Raw genomic sequence first — 25,875 nt, forward strand, 5'->3', positions numbered from 1 at the left:
TATATTTTTTTTCCAATAACAAGTTGCTGGTGGAAATACTTGTAAAATAAACTGTTAAATTTTAAAATGAATTACTTCCTTTTGAGTGATTTCTCCTAATACAAATAGAAAGTCCGAGAAATGATTCACGCAGTAGTAACACTATATAATGCCATTTTTGTCTTTTGCAGAATTTTGAAATTCTTTCAGGTATCAACACTTATTGACATGTATCTTTACACACACACACACAAAAAAAAAAAAAAAAAAAACCTTAATAAAACAAACTCAACTGCACAACAGCAACACCTGCCTGCATACAAACCAACTAGTCAAATAAAATCTTTTATCTGATGTTCACCCTGCAAGAAATATCTATAGATGAAACACACTTCTCCATAAATATAACACTCCTAAGAATTAAGCTCTTAGGAGTTAATAAAGTATATCTGAAATCTAGAAACTTCTTTTTTCATGTTAAAGTAGAACAGATAAAAACAATATCTCTTTTGAAAAGTCTTGAACTCATTATAAATCAGCACATTAATGTCTTACTGGTAAACTTGATGGTCTTTCTTGTATTAAATTCAAGTCTTCATGGTTGGGCTTTCCAGGGGTCAGAGGGGGTTGAGATCTAGAGCCATAGCCTTCCTGAGACATGTCCTGCTGTGACTGGTACCTCTGCTGGGACTGGGATGGTAGATGCGGGGGCTGTTTCTGCTGGTTATAATATGGCTGTTGCCCTTGCTGGCAGTAACCACTAACATCTTGTTGTCCATACTGAGGTGGCATCTGCTGCTGCGGGTACTGCATGCCTCCCAGGGCCCCAGGGGCCCAGTCCTGTATGCCAAGAGGATACCACTGTGCACCTAGAGGACCATAGGAGCCTCCTGGGCAGGAACTGCTCTGTTGTGGCTGGGAATGGGGGTTACTGCCCATCCCATACAACTGAGGTCTCTTCATCACCATTGGGTTCATTGGATTGCCCTGGGATCTGCTCAGCGCTGCTCCAGGGGTGCCGGGGCTCATCGCTGGGTGGCTCCTTTGTTGCGTGGCCACCCAGGCTGAGCTGGCGGCGGCGTACAGGGCACCCAAGTCCTTGCCCAAGCCCATGCCCGCAACCATCTGCTGGCTGTCCACCGCCGCGCCCACCACGGCCACTGCCTGGGACTGGGGTTGCAATGGCGGCGGCGGCAGCGGCGCATTTTTTTCATGTATTTATTTGCCAGTTGTATTTCTTCCTCTGAGAAGTTTGTATTCATCTCACATGCCCATGGGTCTTTAAATTTTGGGGGCTGAATTTGTTTTTGTTCTTCATATAATTTAGAGAGAAGTCGTTTGAGTGATTGTTTGGTTACAATTTCTTTTCCAATTTGTGGGTTGTCTTTGTTTGTATTTATTTATTTATTTATTTATTTATTTTATTTTGGGAAAGTGTCTACAGGGTGTTCAGGGTCTCACTACTAGATCAGACTTCTGGTGATATGCCTGTTTACAGCCTCCCAAGAGTTGGGATTACAGGCACACCACCACGCCCAGTCTCAATTGCTGTCTCAGCATGCCTTGGAGGCGGGGCTGGCACAGCAGGCCCAGGGATCAAACCCCCAGCCCCTGCACCTGTTTGCAGGCACTTTAATCCACTGAGCTATTTGGCTGGCCCTTCTGTTGGTGATTTCTTTTGACATGCAGAAACTTCTCAATAAGATCAAATCCCAATTGCTGATTCTTTGCAGTATTTCCCATGCAGTTGGGTTTTTGTTCATGAACTATCTGCCTACTCCTATGTTTTCAATATTTCCACCTATTTTCTCTTCCAAGAGATTTAGTGTTTCTGTTTTGGTGTTTAGATATTTTATCCATTTTGACTTTAGTGCATGATTATAGACCTGGGTCTAGTTTTAGTTTTCTGCATGTGGAGAGTCATTTGTTAAAGAGGCTATTTTTCTCCAGTGAACATGTTTGGCCTTGTTGTCAAAAATGAGATGGCTAAGTGTGTTTGTAGTTGTATTTGCATCATTTAATCTGTTCCATTGATCCTTGGGTCTGTATTTTTTGCAAGTACCATACTGATTTTGTCATAGTATCTTTGTAGTATAATTTTAAGTCAGGGATTGTAATGCTTCCTGCCTTGATTTTGTTGCTCAAGATTGTCCTTGCTATTCTAGGTCTTCTCCGGTTCCAAATAAATTTTAAGAATGTTTTCTCTAGATCTGTGAGGTATGTTGATGTTATTTTGATAGTGATTGTATTAAGTCTGTATAAACAATTTTGGGAGTATGACTATTTTCACAATGCTGGTTTTCCCTATCTAGGAGTCAGGAATATCTTTCCATTTTCTGAAATCCTCTTAGATGTCTTTTTAAAGAGTGTTGTAATTTTCATTGTATAGCTCTTTTATTTCCTTTGTTAGATTAATTCCTAAGTATTTTGGTTTTTTGGATGATGTTATGAAGGATATTATTTCTCTAATTTCTCTCTCATTGTGTTTGTTATCTGTGTAGAGGAATGCTCTTGAACTTTGGATGATGAATTCATATCCTGCTTTGTTACTGAATTTGTTTATTATAGGAGCTTCTTGATGGAGTTTTTGAGTCTTCTAAATAGAGTATCATGTCATCTGCAAATAATGATAGTTTAACTTTTTTCTTACCTTTTACTTCGCTATCTTGTCTAATGGCTCTAGCTAATGATTCCAGAACTATATTGAATAGGAGTGGTGATAGAGGACATCTTTGTCTTGCACCTGATTTGAGAGCAAAAGTTTTCAGTTTTTCTCCATTTAGAATTATGTTGGCTGTTGGTTTGTCATAGATGGCTTTTATCATATTGAGTTATAGGCCATCTATTTTAATTTTTTGTAAGGCTTTGATCATGAGTGAGTGTTGGACTTTGTCAAAAGCCTTTTCTGCATCTATTGAGATGATCATGTGGTTTATGGATTTGGCTCTATTGTTATACCTATTACATTTATAGATTTGTGTATGTTGAACCATCCTTGCATCCCTGGGATGAATTTTCCCTGGTCATGGTGTATAATCTTCTTGATGATTTGCTGTGTTTTATTTGTTAGTATTTTATTGAGGATTTTGGCATCTATGTTCATGAGGGAGATTGGCCTGTAATTCTCATTTTTGGCTGAATCTTTCTCTGGTCTTGGTATCAGTATAATACTTGCCTCCAGGAATGATTTTCAGAGTATTGTTTCCTTTTCAGTTTCATTGAAGAGTTTGAGGAGTATTGGATTAAATCTTCTCTAAATTTCTTGTAGAATTCTGTGTTAATCTATCAGGATTTTGGATTTTCTTTGTTGGTAAGTTTTTTATTACATCTTCAATTTCATTGACTGATACTGGGTTATTTAGAGTTTTTATATTTTCTTGATTCATTTTGGCTGTTTGTACCTATCTAGGAATCTCTTCATTTCTTCTTTGTCTTCTGTGCTGTGAGAGTAAAGATTTTCAAAATAGCTATTGATGATCTTTTGAATTTCCACAGGATCTGTAGTAATTTCTCCCTTTTCATTTCTTATAGCTTGAATTTCAGTTTTTTTCTTTCCTCTTTTTGAGAAGGTTGGCTAGGGGTTTTTTCAGTTTTATTTAATCTTTCAAAGAACCAGCTTTTGGATTCATTAATTCTTTGTATTGTTTTCTTTGTCTCAATTGCATTAATTTCTGCTCTAATCTGTATAATTTCCTTCAGTCTTTGGGCTTTGGGTTTGGTTTGCTCTTTTTCTAGAAGCTTGAGGGTATTTATTTGTTCTCATTCTGTTTTCCTGATGTGTGAGTTCACCACTATAAATTTTCCTCTGAGAACTGTTTTCATGGTATCCCACAAATTCCGATAAGTTGTGTTTGGATTTTTGTTGGATTGTAGATATTATTTAGTTTCTCATTTAATTTTGTCTGTAACCCATTGTTTTCTGAGGAGGGTGTTAATTTGATTTCCATATGTTTATGAAGTTTTTTTGGTTTCTTTTGTCATTAATTTCCAGTTTCCTTGCCCTGTAGTCAGATAATATGCATGGGATAATTTCTGTTTTCTTGCATATACTAAGCATGACCTATGGACTAGTTTGTTGTCTGTTTTAGAAAATGTCCCATGTGCAGTTGAAAAGAATGTATATTCTGGGCTGGCCAGATAGCTCAGCAGATTAAAGCACCTACAAGCAGAGTACTGGGGATTCGATCGCTGGGCCTGCCGAGACGGCCTGGCCCCCAGGGCTCTCTGAGACAGCAATTGAGACTGGGAGTGGTGGTGGGCATCTGTAATCCCAGCACTTGGGAGTCTGTACACAGGAGAATCACTGCAAGTCCGAACTAAGAGTGAGACCCTGAATACCCTGTAGACTGTTCCCTAAAATACAGAAAAAAAAAATGTGTATTCTGATGTTGTTGGGAGAAATACTCTGTATATATCCACTAAGTCCATTTGTTCAAAGGCTTGGTTCAGTTCTGCTACTCCTTTGCTAATTTTTTGTCTGCTTAAGATAAGGGGGTGTTAAGGTTCCCTGTTAAGATTGTAATATTGATTATTAGATTTTTCATGTCCTTTAAAATTTATCTTATATCATTGGGTGCTCCTATATTTGGTGCATACATATTTATGACTATTATCTCTTCCTCTTGAATTTTTCCCCTAACAAGTATAGAGTGACATTTTTCTTTTAAATCTCATTTGATCATTCTTGGTTTGAAGTTAAGATTGTCTGCAAACAGAACAGCTACCCCTGCTTTTTCTAAGTTCCTGGAGCATGTAGTATTGTTCTCCATCCTTTGACTTTCAGCCTATAAGCTTCTTAATGGGTTAAATGTTGGGTTTTTTGTTGTTGTTGTTGTTGTTTTTGTTTGTTTGTTTGTTTTGGTACAAGGTCTCACTACACAGATTGAACTCATAGTGTTCCTCCTATTTTGAGCCTCCCAGGTGCTGGGATTACAGGTGTGTGCCTCAGAGCATCCAAGGGCGGGACCAGCATGACATGTGGTACTATGAATTGAATCCTGGTCCCTGCACTTGCCTACACAGGTGTTTAGTCCACTGAGCTATCTTACTGACCTTTAAATGTGTTTCTGATATACAGCATATTGTTGGATTTTGTTTCTTAATCAGCTCTGCCAGTGTATTTCTTTTAATTGGTGAATTGAGTCCACTTGTGTTGGTGGTTACAACTGATATGTATTGACTTAACTTTTGTCATGTTATTTTCCTGCTTTTGGTTCCCTACTTTTCTCCTGTGTTTAACAGGTTACCATGTTTGGTGGGTTCTTTCTGTTGTTCTTGGACTTGTCGGTATTTTGATCCCTTTCTAGAATATCTTTTAGTACTCTGTATAGGGTTGGTTTGATCATCATGAATTTCTTTAGTTTTTCTTTGTCATGGAAGTATGTCACTTCTCCATTAAACTCCATTAAAGAGAGTTTTGCAGGGTATCAGTCTAGGTTGGAATTTGTTTTCTTGTAGGACTTGAACTACTTCACTCCATGCTCTTCTTCTTCTTCTTCTTTTTTTTTTTTTCCTCTTTTTTTCCCCCCATGCTCTTCTTGACCTGATGGTTTGTGAGGAGAAATGTGATGGGTTTTCCTTTAAGTGTGATCTGATGTTTTTTTTTTAAATTTTATTTATTTATTTATGTGTGTGTGTGTGTGTATGTGTGTGGCCAGCTCAGCCCACCAGGGGGCGGGGCTGGCTGGCATGTGGTGCTGGGGGATTGAACCGTGGTCCCTGTGCTTTGCTAAGCTTGTTCTAAGTAGGTGCTTTAGACCACTGAGCCATCTCACCAGCCCAATCTGATGGTTTTTCCTTTAAGTGTGATGTATCTTTTCTCACATAACATTTAATATGTTATTTTTTTGTTGAATTTCTGGAATCTTGATTATTATATGTCTAGGTGTAGTTTTAATTGGGTTGATGTTATTTGGAGTTCTATGTTCCTCAGTTACCTGAATGTCAGGTTGTTTCCCCATATTTGGGAAGTTTTCTGCTATTACTTCTGCCCATTTTCTTTTTATGTCATGTGTGTTGCCTCTTTCTTTCTCACTTATGCCTATTAGTCTTTGTGTGTGTGTGTGTGTGTGTGTGTGCAGAGTCTCACTACACAGCTCAGACTCATAGTGATCCTCCTGATTTCTGCCTCCCTAGTGCTGGGATTACAGGTGTACACCACCACGCCCAGACTCCATCGCCAGCACAGTGCACTTGGGGGCAGGACCAGCACGGCATATGGAGCCAGGGAGATGCCTGTTAATCTTATGTTGTTCATCTTGCAGTGGTTGAATTATTATTTCCTGGATCCTACTTGTTTTTAAGAGATCTTTCCTTACCTTTTCACTAGTTGCAACAGTGTCTTCAAGGTCTGAAAGTCTATCTTCACTTTCATTCAATTGGTTTTGCTAACTTTTGATGGAGTTTTTCATTTCTTGTATATCTCTTTGAATCTGCTTTATGCATTGTTTCTTTCCTATATTGTTCATTCAAGCTTTCCATCATTTTTCTATTGTCCTGTATTTTTCTGTCCATGTCTTCTTTAGAAACACTTAGTAATTCTTTCATTGTAGTTATCATTTCTTTTCTTACCTATGAGATTATTTCTGATCTGATTTTTGCCTTCTATATTAATTGAGAGTAAGATACTGGTTTCCATTTGGAACTGTCCTCTGTCCTTTAGTGTAGGGCTTTGGTGAGATTATTACCCAAGCCCATCTTGATATTAATACCAAAGGAAAAACATGTGGTTAAGGCAGATATGGTTTCCTATTTATACTAGTACACTTAGCACTACTAACAGCTAGTGAAATTTAGAAATTGACAAACTTTTGTAACAATGGGTTTATACTTGAGACCATAGAGCAAACTTTATAGCTGTATAACAAAGCAGATCTTAAATTGGGAATTTGTATTTAAATTAGTTTTCCTGAGTTCTGTCTGGGCACCTCTCCTTCACGCACCTGGAGTGTTCCAGGCAGACTAGCTCACCCGTTACGTGCTGCCACCTCAGTGCTGAGAGGATGCTCCTGTAGTTCTGGGCCTTGGTCTGGGCTTGGCTGGGCCCAGCAGTTCGCCTGAGCACACCAAGTCTAGATCTACTGAACTTGAATGAACTGGCAGGACCTGGCTTGGGTCTCGTTGCTGTGTTTGGCTCCTTCCAGCTGAGGCCAGTCCGAGTGGACCGCTAGGCCCCATTGGCCCACCGAGGTGGAGTGGGCCCTCGGTACCTTGCTGACTGCTGGTCCTGCAGCTTGTTCCTGGTGGAGTCTGGATACTACTTTAATCAAGAAAAAACATAAAAAACAAATAATCTCCAGTTAAATAACTTGCTAATATTAAAGGATCTGTCTACCCCTTCTTACCGTAGCATTCTGGCAGACTGTAGAATTCCTGTTTTGTTGTACTCATAGAAATTAGGAGAGTATGAACATCTGGGGTAGAAACGAATGTAATAGATACCCAAAACTGGGGTTTGTTTTTGGCCTACAAATAAAAACCATGTCTTCAATTCATATTTTTAAGTAGTTTGAGTACTGAGAGGCCTGTTATATAGAAACCTTGTAATTGCTGCCCTTGCTTCTGGCCCTGGTTTTCTCTGAGTCACATTCATGGGGATTTCCACATTTAGCTTCCTGAAACACTGCATTGCACAAATAATCCATTATTCTAACATTTCCAGTGATTTCCTTAATATGAAAAAGTATATATAGAGCCAAAAGTCAGTGTCCAATAAGAAGCATTACCTCTAAAATCAAAACTAAAATAACTGTATCTAGTCATATTTTATATTTTGACCTTCCACCTAAGGTAAAAATAACGTATATTAAAACTAAAAGAGAAATAAAGTCATATATTCTATAATTGTACCTAGAAACAAGAAAGACAGGTAACAAGTTACAAAAGTCTCAAATGCAATGTGAATATGCACACCTCTGTAACTTCCCCTCTGTAACTTTCATACATGCTAGCATTAACCATTAAAAAAAACAATGAAAAACTACCTTACATACTAAAGTGGAAAAAGATCAGCAGCCAGGGCCCAGATGACAGAGGGCATTGCAGGCCATATCAGAAATGTAAAAGCTCATATTTTCAGTTTCTCCACATTTACAGGGCATCCGTGAACAAAGCCAGTCAGGAACCCTGTGCCATCATGGTGTGTATGAGCTGAGCCAGATGAGAAGGCACATACATGCAGACGGAACAGGATAATGCTGAGGCTCGGTGGAAGACGTCAGTGCAGTGAGAGGGCTGTACCCAGGCTGGCAGTGGGGATCTTGCTGGCCCAGAAGTTTCAGCTGCTTCTAAGCCCTTGAAAAGATGGGGATGGCTAAGAAAACAGCATTTCAGAAAGAGGGAACAGCCTGCCGAAAAGCCTGAGTGTGGGTGAATGGCAGTGTGTCGGGGTCTGACGCAGAATAAGTAGAGGGAGAGATGACGAGGAGAGGAGGTGGGAGGGTGGGAAGGGCCGGTGACAGCGGGCGGTGCAGGCCATGTTCAGCTTTTCCTCCTGCTGTGAGGAATAGCAGGAGGCTTTACTCGGAGTGACTCGTGTGACCGCTGCTCACACAGATCACTGTGGCTGCTGCGTTACATATAAACAAGATTGAAATCAGGGAATCCAGTGGGAGATTCTGTGATGTACACAAGTAAGGGTGGGAGCAGAAAGGAAACAGTTGATTCTGTGTATGTTTTTGAAGTTGAGTTTCTAAAATATGGCAGATTAGATATGGAATTTGAAGAAAAGAAAGGAATCAAACAAGACTTCAAAGTGTTTTCTGTGAGCAATTTTAAGAATGAAGTTGCTTCGCCATCACTGATCCTGGGAAATAGCTAAGCGGGGCGTCCCTGTCTTTGAGCGTGTCTGTACTGCTTTATACACCTGGATACTCGTGGCACTCAGCGATTGCTCAGGCTGTCCTTATGGGAATTCAGAACCTTCTTAAGTCCAGCACACTCACTTGCTCTTTCTCTCCTTCTTCTGCATCTCCCCATTTCCTTCTTCTCCATCTCACTTGCCCTTTCTTTCTACCCAAGAGAAGTGCAGAACTGCTCCTGGAAGTCCCTCAGTGTGTTGAATTCCCGCTATTGTACTGAACTTTTTCCTTCGCAGCCATCCTAGACCATGTCGACGCCATCTCTTTGTGTTGCCACCAGGTGGCAGCACACTTCTGAACTTTGAGATTTTAGACTGGGACTTGCAGTCTGTTGAGGAGGAACTTTAGAAGGGCATGGAGATTTCTAGTGCTACACACTAGTAGGAGGGTGGGGGCATAGAGAAAGGCTTCGTCATCAATGGAGAAAGAAGACTTTCTCTCTTTCTCTTTTGGAAAGTGTCACGTGTTATTGATAGGCATGATTTTCCTTTTTTCAATTTAGAAAAGCTTTTTATATCATGGGAGTAGTTCTTCCACTTGGAGAAAGTTTTGCGCATAGTAGGTAAGTGCTTTACTGCGGAGCTACAACCTGGCTTTATTATCATTATTATTGTTGGAGCTGGGGAGATAATTGGATCATCTAAGTGCCTGCCTGGCAAGCACAAGGACCTGGGTTTGATCCGCAGTACTGTGTGCTGTGTGGGCCTGGAACCCTGGGCACTTGGTGCTGCACCCAGAACTGGGTATGGTGGCGCACACCTGTAATCCCAGTGCTGTGGAGGCTGAGACAGGAGGATCACTACAAGTCCAACTTGTGTAGCATGACCATTTACCAAATATATAAATAAATAAATACATAAATAATTACAAGATTTTAAAAATTTATTATTTATTTTAAGACTAGTTCTTTGAGTCATCCATGCTGATCTTGAATTTGTGATCTTCCTGCCTCGGCCTCACAAATAGCTGTGATCACTGATGTGCACCACCATACCCATTGAGAAAGTCCTAACTTAAAGGCTTTCTTAACTAGATATTCTATTGAGGTTGCAGTTCTGGTATTTTGTTTCAGATACTGTTCTTTGTCTGAGATAAGTTGCTTTCCAAAGTAAAATCCTTTTTGAAATCAAAAGTTGACATTGATTGAGTAGTTTCTGCATACAGATGTATATTGAGTTTTATAAAGAATACAAGTATGGGGCCAACGAGATAGCTCAGCAGACTAAGCACCTGCCTGGCAAGCATAGGGACTGGGATTTGATCCCCAGCACCATATGCCACGCCAGCCCTGCCCCAGGGTGTGCTGAGCTGACCACCCAGATCAGGTGTGGTGGTGCATGTCTGTAATCTCAGTGCGGGGAAGCTGAAAACACAAGGATCACTAGGAGTCCAAGATGCATGGTGAGACCCTGTTGCAAATACATTGAAAAAAAAAAAACAGAGAGAGAAGAATTATGAAAAGGATATGCTTGTTTTCCTCAAGAAGTTATTAATGCAGTTGGAAATCGTATGAATACTGGAAACCTTAAGACTTAGTTAATAAGAATATCACTGAGGGGCCAGGGAGGTGGCTCAGTGGAATAAGCGCTTTCCTGGCAAGCGCAAGGGCCTGAGTTCCATTCCCAGTTCCACAAAAAAAAAAAAAAAAAAAAAGTATCACTGAGCAGCACTAATCCTCATGAATAAGAGACAATACAAGTGTTCAGTACCTCTGAAGCCAGGTTACAGGGTGTGCTGAAAACAGGCCTCATGGTTGGAGTTTGCCTGCAGAGCCCTTAGACACCCAGGTGGAAACACAGGGCTTTAACCCCGGAGAGATGGAACTTAGTAGGTTTTGTCCTTGGAAGCACCAAGCCAAATTGAGAATGATGTGAAATAGTGCCCTGAAAGTAGGCTTTAGAGGAGTAAATGCCTACTCTGCCCCCCAACATGTATCAATACTTGGATCCATTTCTGTATCAGTTACCAGAGTACTACATTTATATCCTCCAGGCAAGAAATTGGGCATTAGTTTTGAAGAAACTGATTTGCCAAAAAGAAGAGAACTGTGAATTCTGACACATGGATCGTGACTATTTTTCTTCTTTAACAGGCCCTGCCCAGTAACATAGAGCTTGCAGTCTAACCTTTAATGCCTTATTCATTCATAGGAACTGGTCCTTCTCAACCTTGCCACTGTTGACATTTTGAGCCACATAAATCTGTGTTGGGGGGAGTGTCCTGTGTGGTGTTAGATGTTTAGCAATGCTGGCCTCCTTTCCTAGGGGTTACCGCGTGCACTCCCCAACTCTGTCACTAGTCATGACACCTCACACTGTGCTCAGACCTTGCCTAGTGGGATGGGAGTCTTTTCTCCTCCCCCTTAGAAATGACTGGCTTGAACCACTACCTACAGACTGCCAGTGATATGGGGAATGCCTGTACCATAGAGAAACCAAAACTACAATCAGCAAAAGGAACTTTGAGAAAAGGAATCTGGAAAGAAGGGCAGTGAAGGGTGTGTGTGTGTGGCAGGGGTGCTTAAAATAGGTATTTGCAGAGAAAAGAGAGGACAGCTATAACCTTTAAAAAAGAATGATTTTTTTAAATCTAGATATGCACTGGGGTATTAATATTTTGATTTCAGGAATGAAAAAAATCTACAAGGTATTTGGAAGATTACATTTAAAAACACTGATGCAAGACATAAAAAGAATTTAAAAATAGAGCAAACTAAAGTTATGTAAGTAAATTAGATTTTGAAGGTCTACTAACCAGAAAGAACAAGGAAACAGGAGAAAAGTTCAAAACAAACTGATGAACCAGGATACATTCCCAGAACTAGAAGGACATGACCTTCAAACTAAAACAACTATCCTTACTCTAATTAACTTGTAGCCATTAGAAAATAAGTATCTACATTTTAAAAACTAATGATAAAGATACCGAAAACTCCAGAAAGAGCAAGAAAGAGTCACATTCGGGTATCCAAATGGCATTTAGATCATTACTGCTCTAATGGAAGTGATAGCTTACTGATGATAGGAAATACTTATCGACTAGAGATCCCAGATAGCACAGTCTCCAATATTTTGAGGCTAGTGTAACTGTACTTTGGAAGCATAAATGTTTTGATGTTGTTTTAATAAATAGGAATTCTTCTGGTTTGCTTTTGTTTTTGAGGGGCTTGTATTTTTGGTTTGTGTGTGAATCACTACAGTTTTGTGGCCCCAGGACTTGCCCCACAGAACCTCTGAAACCGACTTGGCAAGCTTCCACTTCCACTGCCTGCTGCTTTCCACAAGGTGGGGCACTAACTTCACGTAGAAAACAAGCCGTGTACAACTTCTTGGGACCTCTACACTGAATGCATTTGGTGTCAGTCTTCAATTCCCAAGAAGTTCTAAGAGAAATGTTTGTAAACAATAGAATAGCAGTTGTGAGGTTTTGTTTCAGTTTGTAAACTATGCATTATAACTCATTTTAACTTACAGTTTATAACATGGCCAATGTATGTATGCTTCTGTCCTTATTCTAATGAACCTTAGCTATATTCAGTTATAGGAAAAGTGAAAATAATTTGAAAGAAAGCTAGTCTAAATGAGTGAAATATTTTAATAAGGAAATATAAATTTTTGCAGTAGAAATCCTGATGTAGCTGTTTCAGTGGATATGTCGATGTCTTTGAAAGTGTATCACAACAGAAGACCCAATGCTATTATGGGCTACTGGACTCTTTTAGAATATTTTGCTGAGTTTACACACCTATAATATTCAATAACGGAACTTAGAAAAAATGGGGTATACAGATGAATGTCCATTTTGTATCTGTGTATTCAAAGTGGTTGGGATAGATATATAGTTACATTCTCTTAATGAATAGAATGATTTGTTCTAATGGTGTTTGTAAATAGGATCACAAGTCCGCATCTTGTACAGCAATTAACCACTAAGAAGAATATATGCAGTGTATTATTTGTTGAGAAATAAAAAAAATAAAATAAAATAAAAAAAAAAGAAAGTGTATCAGGTAGATTTAGACATGCTTACTAAAGTATTTCACATAGTTTTTAATCTCTTAAATTCCTACCTAAACCTTAATTATTTCCTCCTCTATTTCTAGAACTAAGGCATCCTTGTAAAAGCAGCAGTAACATGTGTAATATATTATTGTTGTTTCTCTATTTTAAAGCAAATGAATGACATTCCTAGTAGCCAGTGTTTGGACTGAAATAAATAACTGTTACATTGTGAACATAAACATACTTTATTGTTACAGAATCAGGGTGTGGCCTGTTGGGGAATTCCCTATGTCTTTACTTGGCTCAGACAGCAGCTGTTTGGTCTCTTGAAGATGCTTCTGTAGGTACAGTACACCAAGCACACCATAATCCCAAGGACTAAAAGTTTGAGGCTGTGCCTGATGACTTCCTTCCAGTCTTAGTGAGGATGACTCAGTGGCTAAACGTGTTATGGATGTGAAGGGAAGCCTGGAGCTTGGTGGGTTTACTCTTCCCTGCATCCATGGGTGCTCACCTCATAATGACTGATGAAGTGTCATGTGACTCAGGGCTTCTTAAATGGGTCCTGCCGATCACCAGCTCTGTCACCAGGAGCACTTCAGCCTGTCTAGACCTCAGTGTCCCACTGTCAGAGAGGCCTGGCTGAGATCAGGAAGTGTCAACTGATCCCATAGCTGGCCCTCAAGGCTGAGCTGTCAGGGGTGGTAAGGCTGTCGCTCCAGGCCTTGCCGCTGTAGAATCCAGATGCTGAATATTGTCTTCCTTGATTCCCAGTTCTTTTTCTCTTTACACCAAGCTGCTAGGTCAACCTGCTGCCCCAATTCTAAGTCAAATCTCATTTCAACTTGAGAAGCACCTATGTGTGTCTTCTAACATTGATAAATTTTGTGCTTAGAGAATATGTCTTGACTCACAAAATTATACTTGAAACCACATCATAAGAAGTAATGATATATCCCAAGCCTGTTCTTCTGTGTTCTCTCCCTAGAGTAGTGATGGTGAACCTTTTAGAGCTTTCAGTGATAACAAACAGCCCACTGGGGAGTGCACATACCTCAAGTTCTTTATGCCTTAGGTTTGCCACCACTGCCCTGGGACATGATAAACCATCTGGAAACCTCAACGTTCCCACTTCCGTAATTCCTCCCCTATCGCTTGCCACCTCCATACCTCCACCTTCATGCTGGGCCGACCTTTAGGCCTCAGCATCGCCTTGCTGACTATTTCCGTGTTTTCCAGTGCCTTCCCTCCTCAGGTCACGTCCCCATCCCTTTTGTCTGTTCTTGGAGTTGTCAGAATTGCAGTTTGTTGAAGCAGATTTGATCACTTCAGTCCCTCTGGTAAGCATCTTTCGGAGGCTCCACGCTGTCTTTACCTTCAAATACCCCTTTGTGCAGACTTGCAGGCCTTTCTGCATGCTCTCCAGGACCTGCTGCTCTCTACCTTGCTTCTAACAGGCCAGGATAGAGGTCCCCAGTGCCTCATGTGCTCTCATGCCTCTCTTCTCTGAGTGTGTTGCTTCTCTTTGCTGGAAGACACTTCCTCACCAAGCTTCATAAATTTTGTAGCCCTCACAAATATCACTTCTAAGAAATCTAGCTTAGCAAAGTATAGTTTATTTTTCATGTTGCTGACATTTAATAATTATGTTTCACATTTATCTTTTTGGTTGCACGTCACAAGTTTTCCTTTTTCCTGTTTTCAGTAGTGCATGTTTGCAGGACAGAGTGGGAAGCTGGTTTGTGTACATAACACCTCTCTTTCTTCTTCTAGCCCCTTCTCCTCCCCCACCCTCCTCCATCTCATAGTCACCGTCCAATTTGCGGAAGATCTTGGTTTTTCTTATATGAGAAACCCAAAACATTAATAGAGAACAAAATCAAAGGTAGGTAACAGGAAATGGGGAGGTGGATCTTTTACAGTTACCATATTTTCTGTTGCCCAGCCAAACCATGGTGAATTCCTGAGAGTGCCTCACTTAGCTTTGTGTACTCAAGCTCCTACTGCCTGACAGGTGCTCACTGGACATTCAGGGAGTGAATGTGTCAGGCCAGTCAGTGCTCGTGAAGAGTGTAGCTCTGAAATCCAGCATTGTCACGGTACCGCTAAGGGAAAGCGGCACCTTACAAAACAAGAACAATGAAGTCTTGTTTCTGATAGGACATGGTTAAGCTGCCCAGAGGTATCAGTAATGATGGGGTCATCAACAAATTAATGTATGTAAATCATAAACACAATTTTTTTTTTTTTTTTTTAGGTAATGATAGGGTCTTTCTGCTCTGACTTCTGCAGTGGCAGCTCCACTTAGGCCTCCCCAGTACTGCCTCTCCCAGCTCCAAGTGCTCCCTTTAGGGTGGCAAAAACCTGGCTTATGGCCTTGTGCCTGACTGCCTGAGGAAGAGGTGGGTCTTTTATAGCCTGTGTGGAAAAGATTAATCCTCTTCAGAAATTCCAGTAAATACTTTCTCCCCATGTTCTCCACTTATGTTACACTCCTATCATTCAGCCACGCATGGCTAGAAATAGTCACTATTTTCAAGTAAAACTATGGTTACTTTGATGTCAGGAAGATTGTTTTTCAACTGTAGCACACATGTAAACAACAAAAGCCTTGGTGTAGCTCAAGTTAGTCCAGGCCTACCCCTGGAGCTAGGGTAGTAAGTGAAGGAAGCAGGGGATAACTACACCAAGTCCATCTGGCAGAGGATGTGAACAGAATGAGTTACCCAGAGGAAAATTGGGGTGTTGTCAAAAGAAGGATCAGTAGGGCTGGAGTAGTAGATTGCTAACTAGTGGTCAACTTGTTACCCCTAGCTGAACTGAACTAGCATGGTGCTGGGTGTGGGAGGCCCATCTGAGAATTGCTGCCAGCTGCATAAGAGGCAGCACTGGAGAGGCTGTTAGGAGCCGCTGGTTCTCCTGTGCTATTCTGCTGGAGGACCTTGTCATGCTGGCTTTCCTGATGAACTTGGTTGTTCCTGTTGGAAGAGGGGTTTGGTACCTCATTGTCCCTGAGAATGGCTGCAGTTCATTTTGGGGGAGTTCTGGTCCTCATTTTGAGCATTGCTTTCTGGCTCTGAGGGGAAGATGGTGCATGTTGAGTCTCCTGGAGAAGTTTGTCACCCTGGCTTTCCTGATGGGAACTCAGTTTTCCCCATTGTCAGAGAAGCTTGGGACCTCACACTGCTTAGCGGAGGCTCTAGTTCTTTCTTTGAGTGTCACTTCCTGTCTCCAGTTCAGTTCCCTCAGCCTGCTAGCACAGCTTTCTCCTGCTGGCAGTACCTTCTGCCACTGACGTTTGGGCCTTCCCAGCGCAGATCCATGAGATAGGCCTGCATGAGACATTGTCGTAGGCTCTAGACCTTCAGCAGTACTCAAGCAGAACATTGCTGTGGGATCCAGGCCCTCAGCTAGATTCTTCAGTCTTTAGTGTGTAGACAGATTTCCTGTACTCCTTGTATACAATTCCTTGGGTGATTTATAAATAATCTTATAAATGTGTCCTGTATTGTATTGTTTTCTTTGCAAAATCCCAAACCACAATAGCTAGAAAGAAGGTAACAAATGTTCACTATAAAGGGCTTAAAAATCTTTCAGACAAAAGTCCTATAATATTTTCAGAAACAGTCAAGCCATACAGTTATATGTAGAAGATGGGCAAGGCAATGATCCTGAGATTCTTCAGAAGATTTTTGAATCTAGCAGTTAATTGGAAAGATTCTCACCCTGACTAACTATATATATACTGACACCTGTGAACTAAGCAACTGCACTGAAGATGGCAATTTGTAATAGTAGTTTCATGCTTGGAGTGCCTGTCATTCTGGTCTTCTGAATACGGGCTGCTTGTCATGACATGCCAGTTGCTGCTATGTTATCTCTCGGGTAGATGGTTGTTCAAGAAGAAGGGGGTGGTGAATGAAAGCAAGAGACAGGATAAGGAATATTGTGGGACTCTCCTGCTTCAAGGTTGTATATGGTGAGATTTTTGGACTTATGTGTAAACATAAGAAGTATATAATTCTTTATGCCTATTTTTAAAATATATTCTAATTTTTAAATTTTTTTTTATCATATTCTGTAGGGACTTAAAGTTCAACATATCAATACTTGATGAAAAATACCTGTTCCATATTATGCCTAAGATGTTTGATATTCAGACAGATAGTGAGGTTAAGCTTAACAGCCTAAGTTATATGGTAATAACAATAAGCTTATCTTCTGGATGGTTAACAAACTAAGTTTGCAGACCAAAATTAGAGAAAGAGGAGGGCTGCAAGGAAAGCCAACATTTTGGCCCTAGCCTTCTAAGGTCAATTAAGACTCAGGACATATGAGAACTTGTACTGTAACGTCATGTAACTCAGTAGTGTCCCAAATTTTCTGATCAAGGAGATTATGAGGCCAAAGAGGAAAGTGATTGATGATGTAGAGTGGTGTACCTAAGGAGAGTCACATGGAGAGAAAACATTCTCTCAAGCTTTCACAGAGAACACATTGGCCAAGCAATGGCCATGACTCATCCACATGGGTGACAATGACAAAGGTTCTACAATCTGAGGTACAGGATCTCAGGATAAATCCTGAGGGGATTTCACTGACCTTGTCAGATCCAAAAGCTACAACTCTTGTTGCATAGGTCCTGCTTTACCTTGGTCTTAACCATCCAGAAGAAAAGTATAAAAACGAAATATAAGAAGTAAAGCCATGCTGTTATGATGAGCTGTAGGGGACTCAGGTCAACAATTTCTGACATTGCCAGTCAAGCGGAAGATCCAATACTATTATGGGATACTGGACTCTTTTAGAATATTTTGCTGAGTTTACACACCTATAATATTCAAATAGAGGAACTTAACAAAAAAAGGGTATACAGATGAATGTCCATTTTGTATCTGTGTATTCAAAGTGGTTAGGATAGATATATAGTTACATACTCTTAGTGAATAGAGTGATTTGTTCTAATGGTGTTTGTAAGTAGGATATCATGTCCGCATCTTGTACAGCAATTAATCACTAGGAAGAATGTATGCAATGTGTTAGTTATTGAAACTGTCCTACCAATTTGATTTGAAACTGTCTCATTGCTATTTGTTTATCAATAAAATTATGGGCAAAAATATTTTCAGAAACAAACTATTTTTTTGAATCCTGAAACCAAAGGTAAGAGGAGCATTTTAAGGTGAGGCCAGGAGCAGGCTGGTGAGATAGCTCTGTAGACTAAGCACTTGCTTAGGCAAGCACAGGGACTGGGGTTTGATGCCTGGCACCACATGCTGCACCAGCCCCACCCCTGGGGGCAAGACAGGGTATGGTGGTGCACGCCTGGGGAGACTGAAGACAGGAGGATCACTGTGAATCCCAGCTGTGTAGTAAGGCTCTGTACCAAATACATTGAAAAAGATGAGGCCAGGAGTGGCTCCAGGCCTTGATAAGGAGCTAGATTGCAAGCCTCACTTGGCTTTGACAAGTGAGCCTTGAAAGCCAGTTGTGGATCATGGTGGCTGATTGAGGCACCTTGATCAGAGGCAGCTCTCTTGTCTCACAGTAGAAGCCTGAGCTCTAAAAGTTGTTTTGCTCAAGGTGCCAGAGCTGTTTATCAGTTAGCTGAGTCTGGAACCCCAGCTTCCATGCGTGAGTCACTTTATGGTACTTCATCACTGCCATGAAGTACGTATCTACCAGGCACTGGAAGGACATGCATGTCCAAGTTTTTTGTGGTAACTTTTGGTCATTTTGTCTTTGGAATGATTGGTTGAACCATCCAGTACACATTTTGAAAATACATCTGAAAGCTGAAACTGTTTTTTGTTAAATGAAATTTTACCATTTTAATTTTGTCTTGTTTCCAAGATTCTGTAATAATGTGGCATTCATTAAATAATAAATGTATTGTACATTTCAGTGTGTGGTAACGAAAAAGAATGACTTCATAGACCACTCAATTTGCTTTGTTGTGGTTTATGATGCCATCTGGATTCTTTGGTGGAATTATTTCCATCCAATTCACCGTAAACCTCTATTTAGTTTTCACAAATCTAAAGCCAGATATGTTTGTGGCTTTTAGAAGTGATGTAATTCTGGAGTATATTTTGAAATTTAAAGTTGTCATATACTATTTGTATTAGTATTTCATGTAATTCAGACAAACCAAAAGCCTGGAAAAAGAAAATCTATTTCTCAGCTTTATTTTTAGCATTCTACTTTTCCTGTCTATCTTGTCACTACATATTTTAACATACATCAATCACGTATGCATAGGGAACATTGGGAGGCCCTGTGGGTGTATAGAATATTATAAGGCATGGTTCCTGGACCTTTTTAATTAGGAAGCCCAGACATTAAAATGTTCACTAAGAAGAGAAAGGAAGTAGATAAAGGAAGTCTTCCTTTTTGGGTATGTATGAGAGAGACTGAATCATACTATAAGGGATATACATATTCAGGACATACTGAGCTGGACAGAAAGGACTCCACAAATAAAATATCCTTTCCATGACCATATAATGTAGCTTGGCCACCATGCTAGAGTAATAGCAAAACAGTGGAGCTTGCAGAAGGAATTTGGGGCTTAAGTTTCAACAGAAAATGTCTGGAAATTTCTACTGTGGTTTTTCTCCAGAAAGGCTCAAGAGATGGGGCCGGGAGTCATTGGTAACAGTGGTACATGGGGCTGGTAACCCAAACCTACAATGTAGAAGAGGACACACAGGACAAAGAGAAGTAGGCGAGGAAAGAGGGACAACAAGCTCTCTGGGTTTGAGTTTATAAAGATACTGAATAGACAAGCTGAAAAACAAAGAAAGAAAAGGACACAAGCCAGCAAGGGTAGTATTACAGCAATGTGATAGAGGGAATAAACTCCAGAGGAAGTTTTTCCAGCTGGGTGAGGCACAGAGCTTGAAGAAGCGTCTGTGGCATGGTGACTCAGGCACAGGTTTCAAGACACATGGAAGACCTTGAGTCAGATTCCTGCACAGCCACATTGAGAAAGTCCAGCATTGTCATGTGGGAAGTGAGGAGATAGAGTTTTCTGGTCGCTTACAACCCTGAGATATGAGGTTAAGAGCCAGCCATTTCCTTTCCCCAGCACAGACCATAGACTGGACTTTTAGAGGCTATAATGATAGTCATTTACCTATTCAACAAATGTTTGTTGAGTACAAATAGCAGGAACGTTAATAAGTAGATAGCTATGGAGTATTGGAAAGGTTTTGGAAGCCATAAAAATGGAGTTGACCCCCTTATTTCCCATCTCTGCCAGTCCCCATATAAATGTTTATTTCTGTGCAAGAAATCTTTGATAGATGCTACTTTTCCACTTATGTGATTTCTGACCTGGAAATGCAGGAGTAGCTTGTCTTTTCTAGTAAATAAGATAGTTCAGTTTTGAGTTATTGTCAAAAAGCCCACTGAATATATATGTATATATTTCTTAGCCTCAGTAGAACGGATTGAAAGCTAGCCTTGCAGCCCATAGGATACCTGAAAGGAGGAATTTTTTCCCTTGAATTCCCCCTTAAGAATCTAGGAAAAGAAGACCATGCTTGGGTCATGTGACCACTACTGAGGAACAGTGGGTTATGTGGGAGGGGTGATAAAATTCTGTAAGGGACATCTTTATATCCTTCAGTCCACTATAGAAGAAAATCAGACACAGTTTCCCAAAGGGAAAGGCACAAGATGAAGAAAAATTGTAAGGCTGTGCAGACTCCCGTTATTTGAATTTCCCTAGATGCCACAACTCTCAGGAATTATTAGTCAACTGCCATAGTCAGGCCTAAATTGTAACTCTCTGAATCTCCGTTCTGTTCCTTTGTCTTCAAAAGAACTTTTGTCAAGACCAAAATACAGGCTTCTATTGATCATTCCCCCCATTAATCTTTTTGCGCATTTGGTTATGTTCTAAAACTATGTAAAATAAAACACTTTCCTGATTTTGTTGTGGTCAGGCTCTCGGTGTTTGCTATAGGAAGTACAGGAAGGACGTCAGTTACCCTGGCCCCACTTCTGTGGATTACGCGTGATATAAGTCCAGAAAGAAGCCTTTGAGGAGAACTGATCACTATAATTATGAGAGGCTTGAATTTAGAGAGTAATCTTTTCTTGGTAGGATTTGCAATTATCTGAAATTACATTTAAATAATGTGAGAAAGACTTGTGTGGGATTTGATGGTGGAGGCTTCCCTAGAGCAGTAAGCCTGAGAATGACACCACGTGGCCTCCCTTGACCCCTGCTGGTAATGTTCATCTCATGGTGGGGACTTCAAGCTTGACTTTACTCCAGTTGTCCTCCTGAGATGGAGACCTTGTCCTTAATGCAGATTCTCACATATATTGACTCTTAGGCTGTCCTGCATTAATATTCTTCCCTCTAACTTGGAAAAAGCTACTTTTACCCAACCCTGTGGATAAGTATATATTTTTATTTTTATTGGAGCGCTTCTGAAAGCAGGGTGGGCACTGTTTGTGATTATGCTGAGACAACAAGTGTAAATGAGTCATGCTCTGCAGGCCAAGTGAGTGATTGGTCACTCTAGGCTCGTGATCGTTGGTGCAGCCAGCTCCAGCACACAGGTGGAACTAACACAGCCCTTCCCAGCTATGCGTCTAGTCTGGAGGCTTGAGTGATGTGCTCAGGAGTTAAAAGAGAGTTTATTGGGCTTCAGTTACTAATCTTACTGTCTTACCCTCACTCCTGTTTGTTCAGCTTACTACTTACAGGCCCCATACTTTCCATCTAGAACCTGACTTCTCTCGTCTCTATTCTTCGGGGAGAATGACTTGGAACTTCCCAAACCCATTTTCTTGGTTTATTCAGGCTGCTTGTAGTAGGCCCTTTGTATACTCCCATACAAGGTGACACCGTATAGCCAAGAGTCTGTAGCTCTTCTTCCATATCCAGGTTTAGAAAAGCTGTCTTTACTAGCACCCCGTCTTTCCAAACCTGAGTATTTTCCTCCTTGGAGCTAAGATGAACTCAGAAGAACCAAAGTGAGTCTGAGCACCTTTTAGTTCTCTAGGGACACTGCGTACATATAGTCCAGATACGTTGTCCATTGCTTCTCTACAAAGTTGTGTGCTCACAGCCCTAAGAAAAAAATTGAAAGAACATGATAAATATTCATGCCTTTTTTAAAAACAAAAAAGACAATATTTCACTTTTTGAGATCAGGTCACAAAATTTGATGAAAGTAATATCCAGAAACTTTAAAAAACCCTACTGGGTTATTTTTCTCATGATAATCACAATGACCTGACATCTTATTGGATTCAATATATTTTGTAATAAAGATGCATAGTTCCTTATCTGAAATACTAAAAACTGGAAAAAATTAAAGTTTTTCACAAACTTATTTAACAACAAAACCTTGATTTTATCCCTATGAATATTCTTATTTTTTCTTTTTTTAATGTATTTCATTGTTACACGGTCTCACCATGCAGCTTGGATGCATGGGGTGCTGGCAGAGCACGTGGTGCCAGGGATCAAGCCGTGGTCCCTGCGCTTGCCTGAGCTTGCCTGAGCAGGAGCTTTAGTCTGCTGAGCTATCACCGGCCCATTCACATTTTTTTCTTCACTTCAAATTGTTTTATATTTTTATTTAATGCAATACAAATGGCTATTAATAAAAATATGAAAAAGTATTTATTTCTATGAAAAAATAAAACAAAATTCCATAACAATTGGAGAGGAAAAATAGCTTAATGCAGAAATATTAATGATTCTTTTCTCAAAGATCAATGGAGAATATTGCATAATACAGGTATGTTACATGCATCATCTTTCCTAATCACACATTATGACCTGAAAGGTTTTTAAGAACAGATCTTAGGCTCTGTAGTACTTCTTGTCCTACTACAGATTTTTAAATTAATAATCTCTAATAATCACTACAAATTAAGTATGCACAAACCTCAAAAAAGCTTAACTCTGGTTAGTTATTTCTCCTATATGTTCTGTCATTTGGAAACTACCCAGTATTAGTTTTTAGTTCAGTGTTAAGTACCATAAGCCTTTGGATCCATATCTTAGTCACTCACTCATTAGTGGGGAAAAAGTATCCAGGCTGATTTTGGCTGTTTCGTTCTGTGGTTGGTTGACTCCAAGGCAGAAGTAGCACAGTAAAAAGGCCTTGTGGAGGGCAGTTGTTCATCTCATGGCAGCCAGGAGCAGAGAGAAGGGAGGTACCAGGCAGAAAGACCTTTCCAGGTCCTGCCCCCAGTGACCTGCTGCCTCCACCCAGCCTCAGCCCCTAAGCTGTTGATGAGAACATTCAGATAGCTCTGTAAAAGTTTCCTGTGGCAAACTGTCAGCTAACTCTCAGCACTAAATTACCAGATATATGGGCAAGCAGTGTTGGAAGTGTATTTCCAGCTTTAGTCATGTCCTGAGTTGTTTGTAACCCCAGCCAACAACTTGGTTTCTAGTTCACAAGACATTCCAGTCCAGCCAAGTCACTCCTGGATTGTTGACCCTTACAAGTTGTGAGGAACCGTAGTTATTTGTCACTTTAAGCTGCTAAATTTTGAGATAGCAATAAATGACTAATATACCTGGAACTTTGATTCAGGGATGATGTATTGGTTTCTTTGATAATTAAACTAATAATATATTCTTATGAATTTCAAACGTGGATGTATATAACAAGCCAAATGAAAATATCCTCTATCTTATCTATAATTTACAGCATTTTTGTTCCAGATTTTCTCCATGCAAATACTAATGTATATATGTATGTATGTATGTATGTATGTATGTATAAAAAGCATATGTGTATAAAAAGTATGCGTGAGTTTTTTGCTAAGACACTGAGTCATATTAAAGATATGGTCCTACAACTTAGAAGTTTCATTTAATGTGCTATCTTCTATATAAATTCATAGACATGTGTGTCATGTTAATATACCTCCATATTTTTTTAAACAGATTTCAATTTTTTTATTTTTTAATGTATTTAGTATAAGGTCTGCAGAGTCTCACTACATAGATCAGACTTGTAGTGATTCTCCTGTTTTCAGCCCCCCAAGTGGTGGGATTACAGGTGCACGCCTGGTAAGGTGAAGCTCAGTCGCCTTCTCAGCAGGCTTCGGGGGCAGGGTGGCACAGCATGTTCTAGACGAACCCCAGCCGCTCTGCTCTGCCTAAGGTGCCTTAGTCTGCTGAGTTATCTGGCCAGCCACCTCCATATATTTTATTATATGAACTTGTTGAAGACTATTTAATGTTTCCAATTTCTACAAATATATACGGTGATACAGAGGGTAGATGGGTAAATCGGTAGATGGATAAATCTGCAGGTTGTATTTGTAGAAACAAAACCCCTGGATCAAAGGATAGACACATTTAAATTCTGACAGGTACTTCCAGGTTGTCCTTCCAAAAAGTTGTACCAATGTATCTGATCAGGGAATATAAATGTTAACTTCCCTACATCTTCAACAGCTCCTAAGAGCTACTAATAGCTACAATCATTGTTAGTTAGGTAAATGAAAAATGACTGCTTTCTTCTATTATTAACCATCTTTCTGTGTTTCTTAGCTATTTATATGTCTTCTGTTTGCAAATATCCACCTTCTTTGCACATCTTGTTGTGATTTTATCTTTGCATTGATTTATAAGCTCTTTGCCCATATTGTATAGAAACTTACTGTCAAAACCTACTTTAGCATGTTTTTGAATGATACGTGGGAGCTTTTCTGTCATAAGCCAATAATGTGAATGTTAGATAAATCATGAAAATAGATTTTATAACGCTAATTTTGAAAGGGGTGGCATGAAAATAAGAAATGAACAAGAAAGCATTTTCTCTTTGTACACATGTTAACTGTGTTTACCTCTGGCATCAGTGACCCGGTTGATATGGGTTTCTGCTGTTTCTCTCCAGGCTAGCAAGTGCTACATTCACCGGATTCCACGAAGCCGTGAGGTCCAGCAGTCCTGGCTCTCGTCCGTGCTCAGCACCTTGCACTCCATGTGGCTCTCCTTTCCCCTCGTTCACCGAGTGAGGCCAGATCTGGTAAGGCCACTGCAGAGAGAGGGCCAGTAACTCCCCTCTGTGTCTCTCATTAGCACGGTAGCACACTTTGTTCTTTCTTTAAAAACTACCATTTATCAGTGTGCCAGGCAATGTACTAGACCTTTTACTAAACTAAGCTAAAATTTGTCATTTAAATGCAATTTTCTGGAAAAGGTGAGTATTTTTTGCCTTCCTTTTCTGTAACTCGAATTCTTACTTTGCCCTTTTCTTCTATTTGTCTCACGATAAACATTAACAGAAATGTCTTTAACCAGCTTTGTGCCTGTTCACCTGGTTTCCAGCCAACATGTTGTGCTCATCAACCAGAAAATAGTCAGTTCTTTGTCTTTCAAATGATCTTTTTTTTTTTTTTTGTCTGTTACCAAATATGGTATACAGTAACAGAATGTCTGTAGATACACTCAGGTATCCATAATAAACCAGTACAGAAAATAGAAAGATGAAAACTTAGAGTACATTGTATTCAAGTTTACTTTCCTTAGCAATAAAAATGTTGAGTTATGTTGTCTTTATTTATTTTCTTTTTTAAAGAGAGTACAAATTAGAATTAAAAAAGAAAAAATTACAAGTGATGCAGAATTTCACTTAACAAAGTAATATGGAATAGACCAGGAACGCAGGTCCAGAGAGTGAGTGAGACGACCCGAGCCCGTGGATCCTGAAAAGACTCAGAGCACAGGTCCAGCGAGGGAGAGAGACTGCCCGGGGCTGCGGGATCCTGAATAGACCCAGAGCGCAGGCCCAGTGCAGAACCCTTCAGCAGAACTCCCTGCAAAGAGGCTACAGGCAAGACCCACCAAGCTGATTCAGGAGCAGAACATCTTCCCAGAGAGACACAAAGGCTTTAACTCTAACAGCTGCAGCAGAAACAAGTGGAGCACAGCAGCCAGATCAAAGCAATATCCACCTGGAGGAATCTGAACTTCGTAGATCCAGACCTGGTGCTAAGGTAATAACTCTATCTAAGCTCTACACCAAAGGTCAGAAGACAGTGGT

At 40.2% G+C, this 25,875-nt stretch overlaps 1 protein-coding gene across 1 annotated transcript in view; it reads left to right on the forward strand.

Annotated features, from left to right (window-relative positions):
• Window positions 1-25,875, forward strand: part of Alg14 (ALG14, UDP-N-acetylglucosaminyltransferase subunit) — a 129,413-nt gene that overhangs the window by 23,826 nt on the left and 79,712 nt on the right. The window contains exon 3 of the mRNA XM_004635700.2: window positions 24,727-24,858. Coding sequence (XP_004635757.1) covers window positions 24,727-24,858 — 132 coding nt within the window. The remainder of the gene's footprint in view (window positions 1-24,726; window positions 24,859-25,875) is intronic.

This window comes from Octodon degus, unplaced genomic scaffold (assembly GCF_000260255.1).
Source record: "Octodon degus isolate 3935 unplaced genomic scaffold, OctDeg1.0 scaffold00074, whole genome shotgun sequence".
In the NCBI taxonomy this organism is placed as follows: Eukaryota; Metazoa; Chordata; class Mammalia; order Rodentia; family Octodontidae; genus Octodon; species Octodon degus.